This window comes from Apus apus, chromosome 4 (genome assembly GCF_020740795.1).
Source record: "Apus apus isolate bApuApu2 chromosome 4, bApuApu2.pri.cur, whole genome shotgun sequence".
Lineage (NCBI taxonomy): Eukaryota > Metazoa > Chordata > Aves > Apodiformes > Apodidae > Apus > Apus apus.
In genome coordinates, this window is record NC_067285.1 from 2702005 (window position 1) to 2725671 (window position 23667).

Here is a 23667-nt window from a genome sequence, read left to right on the forward strand (position 1 = left end):
CCAGGAGGGTTTGGAATGTCTCCAGGGCTGGAAACTCCCCGAGCAGCCTGTTCCAGTGCTCTGGCACCCTCAGAGTAAAGAAGTATCTGCTCATATTCAGATCAATCTCCCGTGTGCCAGTTTGTGCCCATTGCCCCTTGTCCTGTCACAGGACACCACTGAGAAGAGTCTGGCCCCATCCTCCTGACACCACCCATAGATATTTATAAACACTACTGAGATCCTCCCTCAGCCTCCTCTTCTCTAAGCTGAACAGCCCCAGCTCTCTCAGCTTTTCAATCATTAAGATTCTGGAGGGGGCTTTCAGGAGGAAACACACCTCCACCCATGCAGCACCAGTGGGCAGCAGGGAAATCCTGCCAGATTCCCCCTGCAAGGCAAGTTAGATTTCCTCAGGAAAAAAAGACATAAGCATAAGAAACCTCATTCTCACTGAGAAGCTTCTCATCCATTTTTCTTCGACTTCAAAAGGCAAAACAACCAGGTGTTGTATGTAAACGTGGACATTAGACACAAAAAATAGAACAGAAAAGATCAAATTCAGTTTTCATAGGCAGCTCAGCTTCCACTGGAACAGCTGCAGATGAAAGTAGTAGCCACAAATTAATACATCAGAAGGTCTACCAAAGGAACTGATTGTCTCAAATGCCAAAAGAAAGACCAAAGACTAAATTATTTTAATTTAGAAAAACATAGAGGGGACCTGCTTTCTTGTTCTGAGTTATGTGTTTAAGAGGAACCCAAGTTCAGCTTGTGACAAAAGTTAAAAACAATCTCTACATCATTTCTGCATTATTTCTTAGAAGGGGAAAATGTAAACAATACAAAATTCCTGCCTTTTTTTAAACATTACTCTTACAGTTCAAGCTCCTTGAGTGCATTTTCTGCAGGAATGAAGGATCTGCCTCCAAATCACTCCTGAGCCCTATGCTGAAACAGGAAAACCTCCTGACTCCTTGCAACTGTTAAATGCAGCTCTTGGGAGTTCACCACGGGGACCTGGCATAGCAGAAACACCAGGGGGGTGGGAGCTCAGGCCTGAATTTCATTATCAAGCCTCTGGTGGATTGCTACAAAGGGGCTGGAGCAGTAGCTGTGTCAACACAGCTGATAAACCCACATCCTTTTAATCCAGTGATTATGATGCCTTGACTTCATAGGAATAAGTCTTCCTGAAAATGTAAACATATATAAACCTTATGTTTAGATGTAATTTAAAAACACCCAAGTACCTCAAACAGAATTATTAGCAATTTCCAACAGCAATATTTAAAATGAGAAGAAGCATTTTCTTTTAAAGTTGTCTTAGCTCAGCCTTATTTCCAGGCAGTATGATCATAAATACATTTAGTAACCACTTGCCAGGAGTTTACCAGGCTTAAAAATTCCCGTTGAAAAAGAAAACCCAACAGATGAAAAGCTACATAAATCTATCAAAGGGATGTTGCAGAACCCACAGACATGCTGCTACCTGCCACGGTGAGGTTCACCTCCAAGCCCCAGCACTGCATCCCCAATCCAACACAGAATGACAGGGCTCAGACTCTCTAGAGATCATTTAGTCTGTTCCCCCTTTCCCTAAATTGTAACTGGCATCTTAGCAGATGCTTGTCAAACTGTTCTTATATACCTCTGCTGCTGGAGGCTTCACAATGCCCCAGGCAATCCACACTCTCTGCTAGAGTATTTCCACCAGCCTTGAACTTGAATGTCTCACCACAGTTCATGACCAACACTTCTTGCTCAATTCAGCGTGGTTCTTCAAAGGCCACTTCTATCTGCTCTGCTCTAGTTTTTTATGTATCTGAAAAACACATCCTCTCTTTTCTGCATATTCTTCCTTCAGATTTTGCCCAAAACCAATTGCCACTTTGAGACAATACATGGATGAAAACTTGATTATTAAATACTATTTGGACATTCTTTTCAATCAACCACCCCTAAAAGTTCTGTGCCAGTAAGTATTGGTCTTTTAGGCATTTAGCTTTCTGGTTTAAACACAGCCTCTTGCTCTTCTCCTAGAAGCAGCTGTTCCAATTGTAACACACTATGGTCGATTATTCATCTCTGTCATCCTGTCATCAATGTTTTTTTCCCATCTCTGCTCTTGGATATTGTTGCTTACTATAAAACAGCAGCTGATTTGGACCAAATTGACAGTGAAATGAAAAGTCAGAATTTTCTTTGTTCTCATCTGATGACTTAGGTTGCACATGACTTACACTGACCATGTGCCTTGCCAGGTCTGATCAGCAGTCAGAAAAGCAATGTCACCTGGAACATCCTGGTGGCAAACCAAAGGAGGAATTCTTCCCTGTGAGGCTGGTGAGACCCTGGCCCAGGTTGCCCAGAGAAGCTGTGGCTGCCCCATCCCTGGAAGTGTTCAAGGACAGGCTGGATGAGGCTTGGAGCAACCTGGGCTGGTGGGAGGTGTCCCTGCCCATGGCAGGGGGGTTGGATCTAGATGCTCTTTAAGGTCCTTTCCAACCCAAACCACTCTATGATTCTGTAAAACTGGTACCATTCAAAACCTTAGACTCTCAATTAACAAATTGCTTTGTCACAAAAGCCTCTGTTTTTTACTTAAATTAGAGAAGTCAGGAAGTAGGGTATGAAGTGGCACATCTAAGAACAAAACCAGTAACAACTATCTCCTTACAAATGAAGATCTTTGTGTTCATTTCAGCCCAAGAGGTGGTAGCACAGCATGAGGCTCTGTGCTAGTGCCACAGAGGCAGACTGAGCACAGGACACAGCACCATCAAGTCATGATGCACTGGACCAAACCCATGCTTGCAATTTCTGTGACAATTAATGACCATGCAGATCATTATGCACAGAGGAACCCGACTAGTGAAGCCAGGCTGAAAGAACCAAATGTTAAGTAACCAGGCGTTTGCAAGTCTTGCCTGTTGCACAGCTGCTGACATGCAGGTCTCTTATCTCTCCTCCACCCCAGTAGCTACAAATCTGTCTCAGTCAGAACATTTTAATCCCCTGTTACCCACCTGGAAGCAAACCAGCACATGGAGAGGACCTGCTGGGCTGTCTCTACTGTGAAGGCAAAGAGATGCTTCCCAAGAGACTCAGCTGCATGCAGGGGAGAGTTAGAGGTCTAACTTCCAACCAGGTATATTTTTATTTCCTTTGGTTCACACTATCAGATATATTTCAAGCAGACAAACAAATGAACTCACAAATATTCTGGATATAGTTAAAATTTGGCTCACTTAACTCGTTTAACTGCACAGAAACACTCAACCTGGAGAAGCAAGTGCTTTGCAGGAGTGATGTAAAATGGCAAGTGCCAAGTTATTTCCATTGAGAGGACGTGGTAACTTTAAAAGACAGAATTTGTTCTTAATGTTTTCCCAGTTCTCTTCAATAAAAGTTTGTAGGAGTGAAAATAAATGGACCAGATGGACAAAAAGGTCTTTTATAATGCAGCTTTCTGTTTTGGGAAACCACATTAGCTTTGACAGGAAAAATGAAAAGCACTCAAATAAATTCAGAAGCATTTACAAATGAGCTGGTGTAATGAAAATGAACTTGTAAATTAGAGATGAACAACCCCCTTTAGCACTTCTGCAGATATTCATCAACACCAGAGAGACCTGAAAAACATGTTTTTTTTTATTTTAAATACTACTCAAATATTCTATAGGCTCCAAGGTTATTCAGTAAGGAACAAAGATCTTAGCACCACATCCCACTTTTGCTTCTTCAGGATTAGATGTTCATCATGGAAAAAAGACAACACTATTCTTAGGGATCAGGAAATCAAAGGCCCTTCCCTGGCTGCAGAACTCAGCATCACACTTTGTATCACTCCAAGCTTGCAGAGTGAGGAGCTGAGTGGTAAGGATCCCTTCGTACTTTTAAGGAAAAATGGTGGGGAGAGAAAGGCTCTTTCTACACTTTCACTCTGGCATTTCTATGATCCTAATTCCACAGTTAAAACTAAATACTGAGGTCAGATCCCTTCCCAAACGAACAGTGGGAGGTCATCTGGCAAGGCTGTGAAGATATGAAAAATCCCTGTCATCTTTACATCTGGGAAAAGACTGGTTGTAATACTGTTCACCCCACAGTAATTACCATGTGACTGGTTAATTGGCATTTACAGTGCCCAAACACAGACCTTCCCAATCGTACTTCAATCCCTTAAAAAATCCAGCAAAGCACAGAGGTGTTCTCCTCCTCCCAGGAAGGAAACAGATGCTGTGAGGGATTCCAAAGCACCTGCAGCACGACTCTTGAGACAGTTGGAGCTCTCAAAACAAGACCACTTTCAAAATAAATAAATAAATAAATAAGAAACCCAGAAGGGTTTAGGTCTTCCTCACCAGCTCATCTGCAGCCACACAGAAACATGCACCCACCACCAATGGGTAGAGCTCCAAAGATGGCTCCATCTCCTAACTCATATTTATCAAGAAAGGTTTTTATCAGGCTGTTAAGGAGAATTCAGAAGCCAAGATTAAAGTTATGGTGCCTTTTCATAACTTACATAAGTAGGAACTGTGGTTCTTGACTTCACACAAGTAAACACTGACAACTTTATAGCATGGTAGCTACGAGTATAGATGAGATTTCTCCAGGCAACTAGTAAATATGATGTTTTTCCTTATACTTTCCACCACAGCACACATAAAAGCATTTGACACACTTAATAAATGTCACAAACACAAAATATTGCACAAAAGCATGCTAAATAATGACAAAGCTGCAATTATTGAGGAAAAAAAAATGGGGATTAGAAACACTTGCAACCTTTCTCTTCATACCAGGGTGATGGCATCTGGGGTTTAAATGCCCTGTCAATTCCTTCTTGTTAATATCACTGAAAATATTCCACATCAGCACAAGAGAACCACTAGCCCTTGAATTTGAATGCAAAACATATCATTTAATCCCAAAGGAATAAATGTAATCATTGTAAGATATGTACAGATCCCTACTGCTCCAAAGTCTTAGTTCTTAGAATGATGCCATCCTTAATTTGTGTTGGATTCCAAGAGCCCTGAAACAAACATCTAAAACACTACCCTGCAATCTCCAAAACCAATTTTTAAATAATTATTTGCAACAGAGAAGGGGAAAAAAAAATACTAACACAACCCAAAAAATCCCCCCAAGCTGCTGCATTGTGTTTTACTGTTTCCAAGCAACACTGTTGTTTCAGATAAAACATGAAGCTGCCACCTCAAAAAGCTCCAAGGCTTTTTCCTCTCTACTTACTTATTCTGCATCATGTTCATTATAACCCAGTCGAAGGGATAGACATTCTTCCCAATCAGATTCTTGAACATGATGAATGTTTCCATGAGAAAATCCTAAAAAGAAGAGAAAATATTTGGAAAAGATTCACTCTTCTAGATGAAAAAAAAAAATACAAGTGATAGTGTCAGTTATTAATGACTAGATTCAAAAGGTGTCTTACTGTTCTGCTTCATGAAAAAGCCATTACTCATATACAACACACACAAATTTACTAAAGCATATTCATATATGATGTACATAAATCCTACTATAATTCTATTTAAACTTTTCAGAAATGATATCAATAGTAATCCCACACTGTAAACAACCCATCGTAAACACCCCGTGGGATTAGCCAGGGACACACACTGGTTTGCCAGTTATCCAGAGGCACTTTCTGCTGAAAAGAACACACCTTCTTTTCCATACCACAAAGTCCCTTTTTGTGCAGTGAATATTGCAGCCTACGCACCCTGACACATGCCTGGCATGTGTTGGGAAGTTGTTAAAAGCATGCTGGTACATGGAAGGAGGAAAAAAAACCCTAAGAGGTTCATTTTAATCTTACAATTACACTAAAATTACTCCCTGGAGTCAGCTGGTGAGCTTCCCCTCCCTTTGTGAATACTCTCCTGAAATTTTTCTCTTGCCTGAAATGAAGGTTTTCTATTTAGTAAAAATAAATAAATAGATGCTCTAGAGTAAAGCAGGGTTCAGATGAGCTGCCTCACCCCAGCTTGGGGCAGACAACACCAATGGTTTAATTTCACAATTGTTTAATTTTCATAGAATCATAGAACTATTCAGGTTGGAAAAGCCCCTTGGGATCACCGAGTCCAACCATCATCCCTACTCTACAAAGTTCTCCCCTAAACACCACATCCAAACAACTCAACACATCCAGGGATGGTGACTCCACCACCTCCCTGGGCAGCCTATTCCAGTGTCTAACTGCTCTTTCTGTGAAAAAAATTTTTTCCTGATGTCCAGTCTAAAACTGCCCTGCTGCAGCTTGAAGCCCTTCCCTCTTGTTATGTCGCTAATTACCTGTGAGAAGAGACCAGCACCAACATCTCTACAGTGTCCTTTCAGGTAGTTGCAGAGACTGATGAGGTCTCCCTTCAGCCTCCTCTTCCTCAAACTAAACATCCCCAGCTCCTTCAAGTGTTCTTCATCAGATTTATTCTCTAGGCCCTTCACCAGCTTCGTTGCCCTCCTCTGCCCTCGCTCCAGCACCTCGATGTCTCTCTTCAATTGAGGTGCCCAAAACTGGACACAACACTCCAGGTGTGGCCTCACCAGTGCTGAGGACAGGGGGACAATCACCATTTCTAAGACAGGCCAGGATGCCATTGGCTTTCTTGGCCACCTGGGCACACTGCTGGCTCATATTCAGCCCCTTGTCAATGAGAACCCCCAGGTCCTTTTCTGCCAGACACTTTCCAGCCACACTTCCCCAGGCCTTGAGCGTTGCCTGGGGTTGTTTGGCCCAAGTGCAGGACCCTTGTTGAAGCCCAGACCATTAACATTAGCCCAACCATCTCATCTGTCCAAGTCTCTCTGCAGAGCCTCCCTATCCTCATGCAGATCAAAACTCCCACCTAGCTTGGTGTCACCTGCAAACTTACTGATAATACACTCGATGTCCTTACCAAGGTCATCAATAAAGGTGTTAAACAGAAACAGTCCCAACACTGAGCCCTGAAGAACACCACTTGTGACTGGCCCTAGCTGGATTTCACTCCATTGACCACCACTCTTTGGGCTATCCTGAAACTGGGAGAGACTCTCATTAAAGGGAGCAGCAGTAACTGCTGCTGGCAGTGAAAACCTGACCAAGAGCAAAGCTAATTTTCGTAGCGCAAACCAGTTTATTTCTACACAGATATAAACACAAACACCTCCTTGGAACAGAAACCTTGTGCACTTCACAATGTAAACCATCTTCTGCAATTTGGGGATCTATAATCACGATCGAACAAGTTGGGTCACGTCAAATGCTCAAAGAAAGATCAAGGGGGGGAAAAAGATCTTTATGCATGAAGTCCTTGATCCACTTCATGCAGAGATAAAAATGAACTTTTATTCCAAGGTTAGAATCTTTTTTCCTTTGCTACAGCTTCTCAGTGATGGTATTTATCTCGTCTATCTTTAAAATGTCAAACGCCTACAAAAAAAACCCCAAAATGTTACATTCACTGGACTTTTAACTAAGGCTGGCTTTTATGTAACCTTTTCAGTGAGAAACAAGTATGAAGTTACTGCTCTTTTAAGTCTCTCTCCATGGGTGAGAGCTGGCCTCTTCATCACATTTTATCTTCTGATTCCTTCCTCTGTTAAGATGTTTTTCCTGGCACAGAAATTCCCAGTTGGTGGGAGGCAGGGAGCTGCAGAGATCCTGAGGACACAACGGTGAGATCAGGAAGCAACATGAGGTTCCAGGTTGCTCAGCTCTGTGGTGTGCAGGGCACTTGGGGGTGCTCTGCATCCCAGCTCCTGCTACCCAAGGAGACTCCTGGGCCGAAGGGGCCAACAGGGCATAAGCAGCCACAAAACACACATTCTACCAAAATTAATTAAAATGCTGAATAATCATAAAATAACTCCTCTGTTATTTTAAAATCACTCCCAGCAACACAACCTCAGTGAAGATGTTTTGACATTAACAGGATTGAGACAAACTCTGGATCTGCTCGTGGTTAATGAGATGTTACTGTTGCATAAGGCAAAATTCATCCCCGACACACACTCCACTGGCTCACTAAAATGTGTCTTCATTTAAGACATCAAACTGCATCCTTTCCTGCTCATTGTTCAGGTATTTTGGGGACTTACCTAATTTCTAATAATCATGTTGCATGCTTTGCTGCCCAAGCTGCTTCACAGCCCAAGAACTGAAGCCTTGGTGGAGGTGGCACCATGGCACGAGGGCAGATTTGAGCCCCCTATGCTATTTTTTTCCCCTTAATAGTTTATGAATACAGATGTTTATTTTCCTGGTCTTGTCACAAACTGCCTTACACTTTATTTGTCACCGGCCTGAGCCTCTGCACACTTTGCTGATCCAGGTGTGGGTGATGGTGGATGAACTTTCATACATTTTGTTGATGATTCACGTTCGTTCCTGACCCTGGAGGTTGGGCCACATATGATCTGACCTACTTTGCTGATTCACTTCTACATTTTCATCTACTGATATTTACATTTTAATAACCCTGCTTACACAGAGGTACTTTAAATACTGCTCTGTAACAGCTAATCTAATTATTGATCAAATAAAAAGCTCCTGGTGCTTACCTGTATGTATTTGTAATATTGCTCTCTCTTCCATTTTATCTTTCTTACAGAAAAGCAAAGGGTTTATATGAATTAATCTCATATCATGAACAAAACCCAGCTTTCTAGGGGGGGGTGGGAGCAGAAGGGGCAGCTATCAGTTCTTGCTGTGCTGCTTCTTTGCAGTATACCTAAAAGCAGAACAAACTGTTCTGAACACGAAAAAAGTGATAAAAACCTGTAATAAAGGAGAAAGGGCCGCAAATCCTGATCTCTCTCCAACTACAAATACAAATCCTATTTAATATCCCGAGTAAAATTACAATAGATGGGACCCCTTCACAATTCCCAGCCAAGTATAGAAAGAAAACAAAGCAAGCTCAGCCCTGCAACTGGGGAGATGGTGACAGGGGAGGCTTGGACAATGTCATCTCCCCCAGAGTGCTGAGCACCACACCCCAATACAACACTACCACTATTTACATTTTTCACAACTTGAATTTCAAATTAGTTCTTCCATAAGTTTTCCAGGTCAATAACAATGACTAGTTAAAACATGTAGGAAGTCATTATGAAAAAAACTTCAGGCCAAGTTGATGAAAGTTTCGGCTTCACCTAGTCCTGAGGAATAACAGTCAAAAGTCAATCATTTTCAGGTCAAAGTCAAACACTTTGAGACAACAGTCTAACCTCTGTTGAGTTGTCTGTGGAAGGTCCACTCTCCACCACCATGGATAGAGGAACACCCCACAGAGCCATCCATCCATTTTGCTTAAGCCACATCATCACTGGCTGACATCAAAGCTCAGTCAAAGCCTGTGAAGAAAGCCCATACAATACTCACCAGTGCTCCCAGTAAAAGGCAGAGTATAGGAGCACAAAATACTAAAGGGAAAAAAAGGAATTGGAGCTGCAGAAAATTGTCATCTAAAACATCCTATGGAGTTTATCCTCCATACTTCACTGACTCCAGGATGATGGCTTGAAAGTCTCTAGGGAGGAATACTTCTGAGATCTGACACATGGCAAAACATGAGCATATTTCTATTTTTTTGGTCAGCTAATACCAGATATGCCTCAACTGATAGAAATTCTACCAGGTGAAAAGGGGAGAGAGCCCAGTTAGTCCCAGAAATCACCTCACTGATCTCAGAGGTGGTTTCATCTCAGGATGATGGTAAATGACAGCAAGAAATTCCTCTCTGAACAGCAATACCTTAATGAACCTAACCAGTACACTCTGCAGAGACACACAAGGCTGGTTTTAAGGCATTCCACCTCACCTAAGAGCTTTGAGATTAAAGAAGACCATTATAATAACCTAAAACTGACACCTACATAACACAGGCCATAAAGTTTCCTCTAGCAGTTCCAACACTACTCTCATAACTTCTGGTTGAGCAGGAACCCAAGCTGAAGAAAGATTTAAAGGTTTCTAATGGTGAAGAAGCAACCACAGCTCCACTTCAGTTCTCCCTTTTTCTTGTGATTTTTTTTTTTTCCAAGAAAAAACTATTCCATTCTTGTTTGAAATGATCTGGTTGCAGTTTTAAATTACTGCTGCTTTATGCTTTTGTGATGGAATTGAAAACCCTGGAATATGAGATGCAGGCATCACCTCCATACGCAGGGACATTTGGGTCTGAATGAAAACACTTCTGGATCTAAGCTCTGATGGGGGAGTCAAAGGGCACTGGCTCAAAAATTGTCAGATTAAAAAGAAATGGAAAAAGCACAAAAAGTTAAAGTAGAGAAGGGCTTCTTTTAATTTCCACCCAAACCACACACAAACGGTTCAGCAGCATCCTCCCCCTGCAGACAGAAAGCAGGAGCCCCAAGAAGGAACAGGGGCAAACTTGGACCACAGCACCAATAATGGAGGCAAGGCACCAGGGAGAGCCTCATGGGGCATCACTGCTGATGGAGAAACAAAATACTGAACAACACGTGGCTTTCAGATTCCCAGTGAAAGCCGATCCTGGAAGAAACACTTCAGAAAACAGTAACTTCCCATTTGGTTCTCACTGAAAAGCTTACGTAAGTTTCTCTCTTAAACAGAGAAACTGGGTTGGTGCCTTCATCCTTTTGTCCTACAGGATGACTTGATTTTAGTTGTGTTTTAAAGAAAATATTAACTTTTAAAAAGTTTCTGCACTGTAGTTCCCTTTTTGTCACAGGGTTAACAACATACTGTCATTATTCCTCCACATCTTCATCTATATTACTCATACTTTAAAGTCAGTTTAGGGTAGCTTTATCTACCAGTAACATATTACCCGTTTAATGTTTTACCAGGTTACTATGTATTTTATGTTTATATTTAATCATGAAACTGTCAGAGTTGGAAGGGACCTCTAGAGATCATCCAGTCCAACTCCCCTGCTCAAGCAGGATCCCCTGGAGCACATTCCACAGGGCTGCATCCAGGGGGGTCTGGAATATCTCCAGAGAAGGGGACTCCACAGCCTCCCTGGGCAGCCTGTCCCAGGGCTCTGTCACCCTCACCATAAAGAAGTCTCTCCTCATATTTCCATGGCACTTCCCATGTTCCAGCTTGTGCCCGTTGCCCCTCGTCCTGTCCCTGGGCACTGCTGAGCAGAGTCTGGCTCCATCCTCCTGCACCCACCCTGAGATACTTGTAGGCATTGATAAGGTGTCCCCTCAGCCTTCTCTTCTCCAGGCTGGACAGTCCCAGCTCTCTCAGCCTTTCCTCATCAGGGAGATGCTCCAATTCCCCAGCCATCTTTGTTGGCTGCCCTGGACTCTCTCCAGCAGCTCCCTGTCTCTCTTGAACTGGGGAGCCCAGAACTGGACCCAGTTCTCCAGATGTGGCCTCACCAGGGCAGAGCAGAGGAGGAGAATGACCTCCCTCGACCTACTGGCCACACTCTTCCTTGTGCACCCCAGGATTCCATTGGCCCTCTTGGCCACAAGGCCACATTGCTAGATCATGGATAATTCACTGTCTACCAGAACTCCCAGATCCTTCTCCTCAGAACTCTTTCCAGCAGCTCCACCCCTAACCTATATTGGTGCATGGGATTCTTCCTCTCCAGGTGCAGGACCCTACACTTGCCCTTGTTGAATCTCAATAGGTTCCCCCCTGCCCAGCTCTCCAGCCTGTCCAGGACACGCTGGGTGGCAGCACAGCCCTCTGGAGTGTCACCTCCCCTCCCAGTTTGGTATCATCAGTGAACCTGCTGAGGTCACACTCTGTCCCCTCGTTCAGGTCATTGATGAGTATGTCGAACAAGACCAGACTGAGTATTGACCCCTGGGGGACACCACTGGTTACAGGCCTCCAACTCAACCCTGCTCCACCACCCTCTGAGCTCTGTCACCCAGCCAGCTCCCAATCCCATTCCCATTAACATACATCGTTGTTTAATCAACAGTATGAAAACATTTTAAGGGTACATTTAAATTCAAGATACAAAAAGCATTACAGCAACGGACCAAGTTTAGTTTATTGAATCTGCCACTACAAACCACAGCGAAGTGACAGATCAGAAGAAAACAAGTAGTCCAACTACACCTGCTGACAGAAAGTATGATTTGAACAGTGCAGAGCAATTCCAGCCACCCAGCCCAAGAACAGGCAGAAAGGCATAAACACACAGAGTTGAGACAAAAGAAAAAAGTGACTCTTCATGTATCCCAGGGCACAGCACATAAATCAAACCCTTGAAAAAACCAATTATGAACAAACCACTTGCCAAATTTCAAATACATAATTACTCCCTTGTTTTCACCACGAAAGATCTGACCTACAAAACCACCTTTCAGGCCATTTAGAGCAAAAAGCGAGATATTAAATAAACACTTTTACAGCCATTAGAATAATCACACATTTCCCAACCAGTATTCTTCCCTCTGCATTTTTTCTTTGCTTAATTTAAGAGCAAACTGCTTTTTCCTTTTTGCCATGAAAAACCCTGTAATCAATTTGCCTTTTCCAGAGCCAAATAGTTTGAATCACTTCAAAAGTACAGAAATGGCTTGATTAACCTTAACGCTCGTGTCTTTTTTGTCTGTTAAAATATTATTTTCCCTCCCCTACATGGTTTTAGCTTGGAAATGTTTTGTTGTTATAGTAGAAAACCAACCAAAGATAAGTATCCATGGAAGTGCTCTGAGATCCTGAAGCAGAGTAACTGGGAAGCAACCCTGTCAAGACTGTGATACCCATCTGCAGGTCTTTGCAGTTGGACTTTGTCTTTATGTTCTTGAATCATCAGCTTTGTACTTCAGTAATGCCAGATCAGGCACAAACAGACCTCATCTGCAAACTGGCATGAGGCAAAGAGCTCAAATCTTGCAGCATGTAAGCAGAAGTCAGAAGAACAAAAATTAAAGACCCTAAGGAAAATGGGAAAGTCCAAACACATAGACAGAAACTTTCCAATGAAAAGTCCTTGGGATTTGCTATGTTGGGTTTGGAAGGCAGAAGGGAACCTAAATAAATGCCACCCTGAAGATGAAACTCCAGGTGAAAGCTTCCTTAAACACCTACCAGAATCCCTAGGACCAGAGTGGGTAATGAAATACTGCTCAGGCTTCAGGTCAGCTGCTAATTGACAGGTCTCAGCCAACAAGTTTGGTTGCTGCTTTGCAGCAGGCACTTGCCATATGGCAACAGCAGTTCCAGGTCATTAGAGAGTTCTCTCCTCAGCTATAAACTCTCTTCTATTATCCTCTAATTAAGTTGTGTTGCTGGCTTAGTTAGGCTACTGAACTACTCTGAGAAGACAAATTTCCATTATTATTGCTTATTTAACAACTAAGGGCATCTTTAAGGTTAAAATGTTTGGTGTAAGATTTAAAGTGAGCAGATCTGGAAGTCAAAGCTATTTAAACAAATGAAATTAGGACATTTTAGTAGTGGCTCAGCACTACTATTGCTTTTTACTATGCTTTCTTTTAATTGCCTTAAATCAACTGTCTTAGTGCTTGCTTTTTAAATATTGAACAGCTCCAGAGACGAGCTGCATTCCTGTGTGTGGCAGGTAGGTTCATTTTGTCCTCTGCAAATTCAGAAAATGTGGTCACTGTGCTCTATTAATGATTTTTATATTAAATCTGTTACGTCCAACACGTCGTGTTTACATTTCACAAGTGTATTAAGCAAACAGTAACAAAAGAAAAAACAAACCCACAAACAATCTAAAATATCTTACAAACTGATAAAACATGTTAAACTTACCACGACATCTGACCTCATCTTTCCAAAAGTCTTGATTAAATGAGCATAGTGATAGTCCTCCATTTGCCTTAAAATGGCAGTCATGCATGCAACAAAACTCCCCTAATCAAAAAGAGAAGAAGAAACAAATCAATTATTTAAAACAGGGCAACACAAGGCTTCCTATCAAAATGGAACACTGCTCAAGAGCACCAAGGAATGCAGTGGATATAATTCTATCATTTATATTCACTAATGAATATGCAAAATTCTGTCAAGAAAACAAAAAAAACACCTTGAAAAGTTTCTATTTCCCATTTCATGGTTTTAGCACCCTCTCCACTGAACATTTTGCAACATATTCTTCATATAAAAATTGCACAGGCATCAAAGGCTTTGGAAGGGAATATTCACCACTCCTAAAAATATCACACAATATCAGGATTTGCATTTGGGAAGTCGATATTCTGCTCAAGCAAGAAATCTCTTAAAAATCATTATATTGAGCATCACAGTTAAACCCCCAATTTTAATTTCATTGAATGGTATTTTCAGATACAGTGATGCTTAAAAAAAGAAAACCAAACCAAGCAACTGCCATAAAAACAGAACAGCAGCACCAAACATACCTCACACACACCACAAGAAAAAGTGCCCCCCAAAAAGTTTAATCTTTCCTTCTGAAATGTGAAAGAGTCAAGGTAATCACTCAAACCCTCTTCAATGGCTCTGAGATTTTCCAGTCCCACAAATTCCTGCTCTGCTTGTCCACCCTTCTTCTCTAATTATCTGCTAAAAAACTGTTGACTGATTATGGCAAAAGCACCCACACCTTTTCTGGGCTTCAATGAGGAAAAAAGTGTTGGAAAAAATCAGAAGAATTACTTAGAAAATACTCTATTTATGGTTTGATAAAATGGCTAATTCCCCTTTCTGTGCTGTTTCCAAGGGTATCCTTTGCCAAGCCCAGCCTGACAGAGGGCTCCAGAATTTCCTTTCTAAGCACAGCATGGAGTTTTTATTATCTTTAACATTTTATTTTAAATTTTTCATTGTACATTAGTCCAAGTAACTCAGATCAAACACAAAATGACACCAAGTTATCTGTGTGTTATGAGCCCTCTTATTTCCAGCCTAAGCCCCCAACCTCCACCAGATAAGCACTCCCTGAATTTGCTCTTCTCCCACCTCCATTAGGTGGGCTCCATTAGTTCAGATCTCAACTCCTGTGTAACTGGTTTTCTCCATGCAAGAGAATTATTTTTCCTACATGATGCAAAGGTGCTTGAAGAGACTTTTCAGGCAATATGCAAACAGCATGAACAGGAATGGGAAAGCCCACCTGAGCTGCTGTTCCATGACACCAAAAGAACTTCATAACAAACCATCAAAAAATAACGTTTGCTATTATGAAATGTAAATAAGATGGGATCATCTCAAGAAGTTAACTGTCAAAACACCATTTAGCAAGCACTCTACATAGCAGGCACTGTAAAAGGCCTTATGCCTGCAAGAAAATATCCAATAGTAATTTCTATAACTGGCTAATAGCTTTGGACACACTTGTGTGTTTCCTTCCCCTTTTGCTGAGTAATTTAAGTTGATATAAGTGGCTGCAACAGTCAAAAGATGAAGAGGAAATTACCACGGCGACCTTGGATATGAAAGAAAATTAATGTGGAGCAACTGTTAAACTTTCAAATGCATTTTAATATTCATTCTTAGATACAGCAGCAGGTAGAGTAACAGATGAATGTGACTGTCCTCTCCTCTGCATCTGCTGCTGCCCCTCTCTGGCTGCTCCTACATGAGCCCTCTCTCCCCTTCACCATCCCCAGCTCCTGCCAAGGGACCCTGCCCTCTCCTGGGAGAAGAGCTGATTCCAGGGGAGCTGCTATGACTGTCCCCATAAGCCAGGGAAAATGATGACTCATAATTACAGCACAATTTCATCTTAATTAGCAGGGTGAGAACGGGAAAGGACAGCTGGAAGTTTAACGTCTAGTGGTTAAACACTCTGCCTCCACGTGGAAGTGTGACAATGAAAACATGAAAGCTTGTTCCAAGCATGGAATGGTTGTTGGAGACAAAATTAATTAGAGAAAAATCAACAAGCTTAGCGAACACAAATGGAAGATGAATGTCAGGGAGCTCTGGAGTGCGTTTAAGTTCTACTTACAAAAAATGACAGAAAATTGCCAAATGTTCTCACACCAGCTTATGCTGAGCCCCAAAAGTGGTGCTGAGCACAATGTTTCAGGGTCCTTGACAAGTTAATCAACACTTTTTCCCATTTCCCTGCATTAAAAAAAAAAAAAAAAGATTCCTGCTCATCCTAGTATCCTCTTGGTACCAACAACCCTTTCCTCCCTTGGTAGAATATTGTTCCTTTCAGCCTCTGCTGCATGACACAGATACCCTTGCTCCAATATTTCTCTTCAGATCCCCACCTGGTAAGTAGTGTTCAGGCCCCTGCTGGGGAGGAAAATCTCTCTAATATTAGAAAAAGGTACATTACCAGTCATCTCCTTATTTTTCATCTCTTTTTTTTGGCACTTAGTGAAGTATCATTTGCAGCCAGCATGCTCTTAATTAAAATGCTAATAAAAATTTGTCATCCTGTATAGGCAATATTTGTAGTGTAGGTGTTTTTCATATCATCTATTAACTATTTAGCAATAGCTACCAACATGATTAAATTTTAATCCGACGTTGAGTTTTAATCTTTAGTTGGATTTGGAGATCATTGTCATCTGCAGCATAACACTCCAAGCAATGAACAGGGGAAAAAAAGCATCTAATTCTCTAAAAAAAAATAAATAATCAATTTCAATGTTAAGAGTAGGAGTAATTGCAAAGCTATGTTTATACAGCCAGAACTGCAAGGGCAGCCCAGGGGGCCTGCTATTGCCCTCTGCAATTATTAGCTATTTATTCACTGAAATAGTGTCAAGGTTTGTACTGACAGCCTTTCTCATCCTTCCCTCCCTTGAAAATCTCAGGGATGAAGCAGTCACACAGTGACCAAGATAATTACTACACGTTGCACTAGAGGAGAGCACTTCATGCACTCTGTGAGCAGTTGATTATAATTCATTTCTCTCCTGCCCAAAAGCAGAGGTGCTGGATTAATTCTTTCTTTTCTAACCAGCTACACTGAGACCAATGGGAATTTAGTATTCCCAAAGCAAAACCATGGGATCCGGGACAGCCCTCAGCACGTGAAAGATATAGATCTGATGGAGAGGGTGCAGAGGAGGCCATGAAAATGATCCAAGGGCTGGAGCAGCTCTGCTCTGGAGACAGGCTGGGAGAGTTGGGGTGTTCAGCCTGGAGAAGAGAAGGCTCCAGGGAGACCTTAGAGCAACTTCCAGTGCCTGAAGGGGCTCCAGGAAAGCTGGAGAGGGGCTTTTCATCAGAGAAGATAGTGATAGGACAAGGGGTAATGGTTTTAAACTGAAAGAGGGGAGATTTAGGTTGGACATCAGGAAGAAATTCTTCACCACAAGGATAGGAAGGCACTGGAACACGTTGCCCAGGGAAGCTGTTGATGCCCCCTCCCTGGAGGTGTTCAAGGCCAGGTTGGATGAGGCTTGTGCAGCCTGGTCTGGTGGGAGGTGTCCCTGCTCATGGCAGGGAGGTTGGAACCTGATGAGCTTTAAGGTCCCTTCCTACCTTCACCATTCTATGATACTATAAGGCTGTCAGCAGGGAAGGCAGATCCAGCTCCCATGATGGAGGACTGATAACTCAGCTCCATTCAAAGAAACAAAGTAAAAGAAAACACCAAAGAAGCTGATTCTTCTTCAGAAACAATGTGTTATTATTCAGAAAATATATTTTCTAATAAATTTTAAAAAAAATAATGACCATGCAATTGCAAAACTTTAGCTTTTCATTCCCGTGAAATACAGCTCTGAAGGAAAAGTTGAAGCATGGATGTTCAGAATTTTTTACAATAAAATAATAAATGCTCAATTGGCCTTTCAAGAGATACGAGCAGGGAAGTTTCAATATCAAATAATCCCCACAAGTAACATGAACACTGAAAAATGTCAGAATGAAGAGATTTCCCTGCAGGAGATGTGGCACATGCCAGTGCTTTCCTCCTTTAGGGCTAAATCATCCTGTTCTAAATAGAGTTGTCCATTTTCTTCCAGGGAAGTTTCTAAGCTGGAAATATTAAGCTTTTTATGTCTAGTGAGAAAATCTAAGAGAAATCAAAGCTCCACTAAGTGAAGGGATGATTCAGTGTAACGTCCCTATTACCACAACCAGGAAGAGATGAAAAAGCACAAGTTGCATTTGTTTTTCAATAAAGTTTTCCTTATGTGGCATTAAAAAGCTACATAGCAAAATAAATAAATGGCTAAATAGTTTTTAAAAAAAACCACCACCCAAAAACATGAGCATTTATTTCTCATTATATTTTGGCTTTCAGAACATTTTCATAGAATTTGCTTTGTTGAAAAGGTTTTAGGTCCCTCACAATTAACCAGCCAGTTTTCAAGGATATGAAAATGAAGCAAGTTTTCTCCTTGCTTACAGCACATACTCTCTATATGTTAACAACAAATCAAGAAATAAAAGCCAGTTGTTATCATTTTTAGAAGCCATGGCTGAAATTGTCACCACTTCTGGGCTGACAGGACAAAAATCAATCTTTAAAATGCCTCAAATTTCATTTCTTTGGTAATTGCTGTTAAGACTGGGGGCTGCCATGTGAACTTGCAGTGCAAGACAAGTTACCTCGTTACTACCTGTAAAATCCAGGGTGTCTACAAACAAGTTTGCTCACTTCAGCATAACATTCTGAAAGCTGTTAAAACAACCCTGGAGCAGGTACAGAGGAGGCCACAAAAATGATCAGAGGGCTGCAACATCTCTCCTGAGGGCAGGCTGAGGGGGTTGGGGTTCTTCAGCCTGCAGAAGAGAAGGCTCCAGGGAGACTTTATAGTGGCCTTCCAAAACTTCAAGAGGGCCTACAAGAAAGATGGGGACAAATTTCTTAGCAGGGCTTGTTGGGACAGGACAAGGGGGCATGGTTTTAAACTGAATGAGGGGAGATTTAGATTAGATGTATGGAAGAGATGTTTTACACTGAGGGTGGTTAGACACTGTCCCTGGTTGCCCAGAGAGGTAGTAGTTTTCCCATTCCTGGAAACATTCCAGGTCAGGTTGGACAGGGCTCTGAGCAACCTGATCTAGTACTGAGCCATGCCTCCAAGTGCCACATCTAAATGACTTTTAAACACATTCAGAGATGGTGACTCAACCAGCTTCCTGGGCAACCTGTTCCAATATCTGACAAGCCTTTCAGAGATAAAGTCCTTCCTAATATCTAGTCTAAACCTCCCCTGGAGCAGCTTGAGGCCATTTCCTCTATATATATGTATATAAGATCATACATATATTTTTCATAGTATTAAATCAAACATTTCTTTTCCTATAATACAAAATCTGGCAGTAAATTCAGCAGCACCTACAGAGAGGAAACTACTACACAGAGCAGAATGTAAACAAGTGCAAAATGTTAACATTTATCACTTGTTTCTTACTAAATATACACTGCTCTCCATTTCCTTAGGCCAACTCCTGCCTTCTTGGAACACCAGCAAATGGAAGGAATAAAACATGTGAGTCTTTCATTTGAGAAAAAGAAGTTACCAGTTGTAATAATGTGAGTAACAAATGTTTGGTGTTCTCTTCTGCTGCCACAAGCATTGTTTCAAAGGCATTTCTGTGCAGATCAAGATCCACTCAAGGTGTTTTCAGCTGATAAACTTTGCTCTCAGACCTCTTGGACAAGATGTGCGCCCTCCTTTATCCAACCTGATTTAAGCAGCTCAGTGCTTGCCTGGTTTTCACCTAGCAGAAACTTCATTGAGGTCAACTGATTCAGTGTTGGTTCATTCAGGATTCAGAAGACAGGTATCTCAGTTTATAGGTGACTGTGAGGTCACTGAGCCTTGCATAACTTGTTTTACCTCAAAGCATATTTCAGAGATCTAGATTTGATCTCTGACAGTTCAACCACTATCAATCAACAGAAATCTTGCCCTGAAGGAAATCCTTTACAGGACTGCAATGCTGGTTTCTGCCTCCTGACCAGCTGAGCACACTGGTGCCAAAACAGAAAATAATGTAAGCCAAGCTGACTTTCCTAAAGACAGTGGAAGGTCCCTAGAAATGTTCCGTTCATAGGCAGGGTGTGGAAGAACAGCATTTAGGTGCTAAGCACGTAGCTGAGATAATGATGTAAGGTTGCTGAAGAATCTCAGGAGGCTTCTCCCTCCAGCCTGCTGAAAGCAGGACTGCTCCATAGTTGGACCAGGCTGCTCAGGGCTTCACCCTATCACATCTTGAAACCCCCAAGGATGGAGGTCATCTGCAACGAAGAACCTGGCTCTGGCATCTTAGAAGCCGGGGGGGGGCTGCTGTTATGTCCCCCAAGACTCCCTGAAGCAGAGCAGAGGTCACAAGCTCCCAACTTTCCCCATCTTGGGGATCATTCCTGCACTGTCAGGAGGCTAGGATCTGCCACCCCCTGTGTCTCTCACCCCTTCCCACAGGAAAGCAGCCCCATACCTGCCTGTAGGTCCCATCCCCTTCGGTGCAATCTGCTGCATCCATCAGCTCTCACAAACACCACAAATGAGGCATTTTACATAAAAGAAAATTTCAGCGAGGTCAGTTCCCCACTGAGCCCCTGCAGGAACTGCTTAGCACAACTCCTGTGTGGCAAACCAGGGAGTAAAATTTCCTGAGATGCATTTTAAGTTGACAAAAGCTCTCGCGAATAACAAAATAACTTGGTGAATGGAAAACAAATGCAACAAAAGTGTATTTTTCTGTTTCCTACTTTATGTTCTACTGAAAAAAAACCACAACACACCTAGTTTGAGAACTACAGGGAAAAAAAAGTACCATAATTGTATATTTATTTGAGAAGGTACTTATTTTGCAAGGTATTTTCCCTGGAAAAGCTGGTTCTTAGCAAGAAGTCCTTGTCCAAAGCTTTCCAAACTTCTAACTACCAACTGCCAGGAGAACCACAGAATCACAGACCAGTTTGAGTTGGAAGGGACCTTAAAGATCACCTAGTTCCAACCCCCCTGCCATGGGCAGGGACACCTCCCACCAGACCAGGTTGCTCCAAGACCCATCCAACCTGGCCTTGAACGCTTCCAGGGATGGGGCAGCCACAACTTCCCTGGGCAATCTGTTCCAGTGTCTCACCACCCTCACACTAAAGAATTTCCTCCTAATACCTAACTTAAATCTCCCCTCTTCCAGTTTTGACCCACTACCCCTTGTCCCATCACTCCCTGCCCTTGTCAAAAGTCTCTCCCCAGCTTTCCCGGAGCCCCTTCAGGTACTTGGAAGAAGAGTAAAACCTACAGCCACCTTCTCCTGCTTCAGGGGCAGCTCTCCTTCCCTCTGCTTGGATGGATCTGTAGGCTCCCACCCCTTCCTAATTTTGGTGAGCCCCAGCAAGGTACAAATATTCAACCAGCTCCCTTCCATGCTGTAACACTGCTGCAGGCTCTAATCTGCTGCTTAGAAATCAATTCTGAATAAACAAAATCCTGATTATTATTTCATTTGAAGGAAAATCCTATAATCCCAAACAAGAGGGAAAAAAACCCCACGTCTCTGAAGACAAGAAAGCTCTCGGGCAGGAACAGCAAAAAGGATCTTCACGTAGATCAAAACCAGGACCCAAGATCACGACAGCTCAACTGAAGTACAAGCTGCAAAAGGCTTATTTATTAGAAATGTGATGAGATGCACAGTGAGAATCTACACAAAGTGCTCCCAAGTTTGGAAGTGCTCTGCACTAACTTTGGTAAAAGGTAAGCAAAACATTAACGAGACATTTCAACACCACCATTTATCATTTTTCTAAGGGTCTTTTTTTCACAGAAGTTCATTTTAACCCGAAATTATTTGCTTTATAAAGCTCTCTACAGGCTCAGTATTAACCAGCATGCTCTTCAACTGAAATCACAGTTTCTGAAGGTCAGTTCATCTATTTTTGGTTTTCTAAAAGCAAATTACTTTCCCCACCTTTTTTCTCCCCCTGCCACTCATAAAACTATTTCATTGAAAACCTAGGGAACTGCTCTCAACAAATTTGTTTCAGCTATCCTTATTTACACTTCTAGCAATGCTAATAATAAAATTATAAGCAACAAAATACAGAAAACTAGTTATTCAAATGTTTCAACTGTACTCACGTAAGGAAAAAGACCATACAGAAATGTTTTTCAAGAATTCTGCAGACATGCAGCGCTAAATATGGGACTAGAACCATTCTGGGATTTAGAATTACTTACTTTACATTAATTATCACTCAAAGCCTTTCATACCCCTCGTGTGGTATCAGGACACGTAGGGAAGGACAAGGATGGAGAGGCAGAACAACCAGGAGCTGGCATGTCCCTGTGCCAGCCCTTACGAGGAGCAGTTTCCACAGAGCCCTGTGCAGAGGAGCAACCTTTGAGTAAAGCTTCAAAGCAGCAGCCTCGCAAGAGAGCAGAGACGTGCACTGACATTTTTACAGCATCTAATCAGGTGCAGGAGTTCGGCGTGGTACTGCTTGGTTTAAGATTCACCCCCTCTCTTCAAATGCCTGTAATGATGTCTTGCCTGCTGCTTACTTTGGGTTTGGAGTTGAGCTAAGTGAATAGATGTATTCATAAACACACACCTGCAGCTGAGCTGTACTTTTCCAAAATCCTCATTCGCTGTTTCAGAGCTTGGGGAATTACTGGTACAGAAGCACCTCACTAATGACTCCTCCACTTCTCCCTGTCCCCAGCATAGAAGAAGAGTGAGAGATCCACGGCCCAACAGCCCTCAGGACAGAGTCCCTACTCACACCCATGCCAAGAGACAGGACAACCATCCTTTACAGCCTGAACACGGGAATAACAAATTCCTGACACCACTACGAACCTCAAACTAGCTGCCTTCCTCGCCCCAGAGAAAGCCTTTCATCTTGTTTATTTTAGATTTCCCAAGGCTTACACGTCTTACTTCCTTCACATTACTGTTAGGAAGCTAATTTAACTATAATTATTATTATCATCCTCTGAAGCACTCTCCAAAAGAAAGCTGTATCTGTGCAAGCGCTCAGTGTTCGATAGATGAGAAGGAAAAAAACCTGAACTTTGTCTGGAGCAAACAGAAGTCACCAAAGAGTGAAAATAAAAATGAAGCCAGAGGATAAAACGGCCAAGATGCAGATATGTGCACAGCCAGAGCAGGAGCTTCTCCTCCACTTGAAGCATCCACAACAACCAGAGTGCCAGAGAGGTTTGGTTTTAGTTACAAACATCACTGCAATGAAGGAGATGCTCTCGAAAGCCAGGCTGCAGCCTTTGCAGGGATGCTGTGAGAAGGCAGGAGCAAAACACAGTCTATGGACCCTCCACCACAGATTTGCCCATGGCTGAACCCATCTGTAACAGCCAAGGTGAGCTAATACACTCAGAAGTACAATTTTACCATTCAAAATGTTGAAAGTCTTGTAAACAAACTATGACCATGTTGAGGCAGACCAGGTAAAGAACTAAGTTTTGCAAACAGAAGGAAAAGAACTTCAGCTAACTAGCACCCTACATTAGGAATGACTGCACTAAAGTGATGTTGGCACCTGTGAGAGCCTAGAGGTGTTATGGATATTGTCTCTGCAGCAGGCAAATCATCCTGAAGTAAGACATCACCGTGGCAAATCACGAGAATACTACAGGAAGATGTATTGTCCTTCAGATGAACTCTTCATACACGACAGGTGACCCTGCCAGATGAATACACTTCTGAAAACAACAGTCATTTTTATGACAAATTATTCTTTGGGTGCTTGTCACTTGACTGTTGTGACATAAAATATTTAGCAACAGGTTCATCGAGGGGCTTGGAGAGCTTGCAAGGAAGATCAG

The 23667-nt window shown here is 42.3% G+C and overlaps 1 protein-coding gene across 2 annotated transcripts in view; it reads right to left on the reverse strand.

The window, feature by feature from the left end:
- Nucleotides 1-23667, reverse strand: part of DOCK1 (dedicator of cytokinesis 1) — a 296429-nt gene that overhangs the window by 118063 nt on the left and 154699 nt on the right. For both annotated transcript variants that reach the window (XM_051617678.1, XM_051617677.1), the window contains exons 28-29: nt 13742-13843; nt 5242-5336 (exon numbers count right to left, since the gene is read on the reverse strand). In XM_051617678.1, the coding sequence (XP_051473638.1) occupies nt 5242-5336; nt 13742-13843 (197 nt within the window). The remainder of the gene's footprint in view (nt 1-5241; nt 5337-13741; nt 13844-23667) is intronic.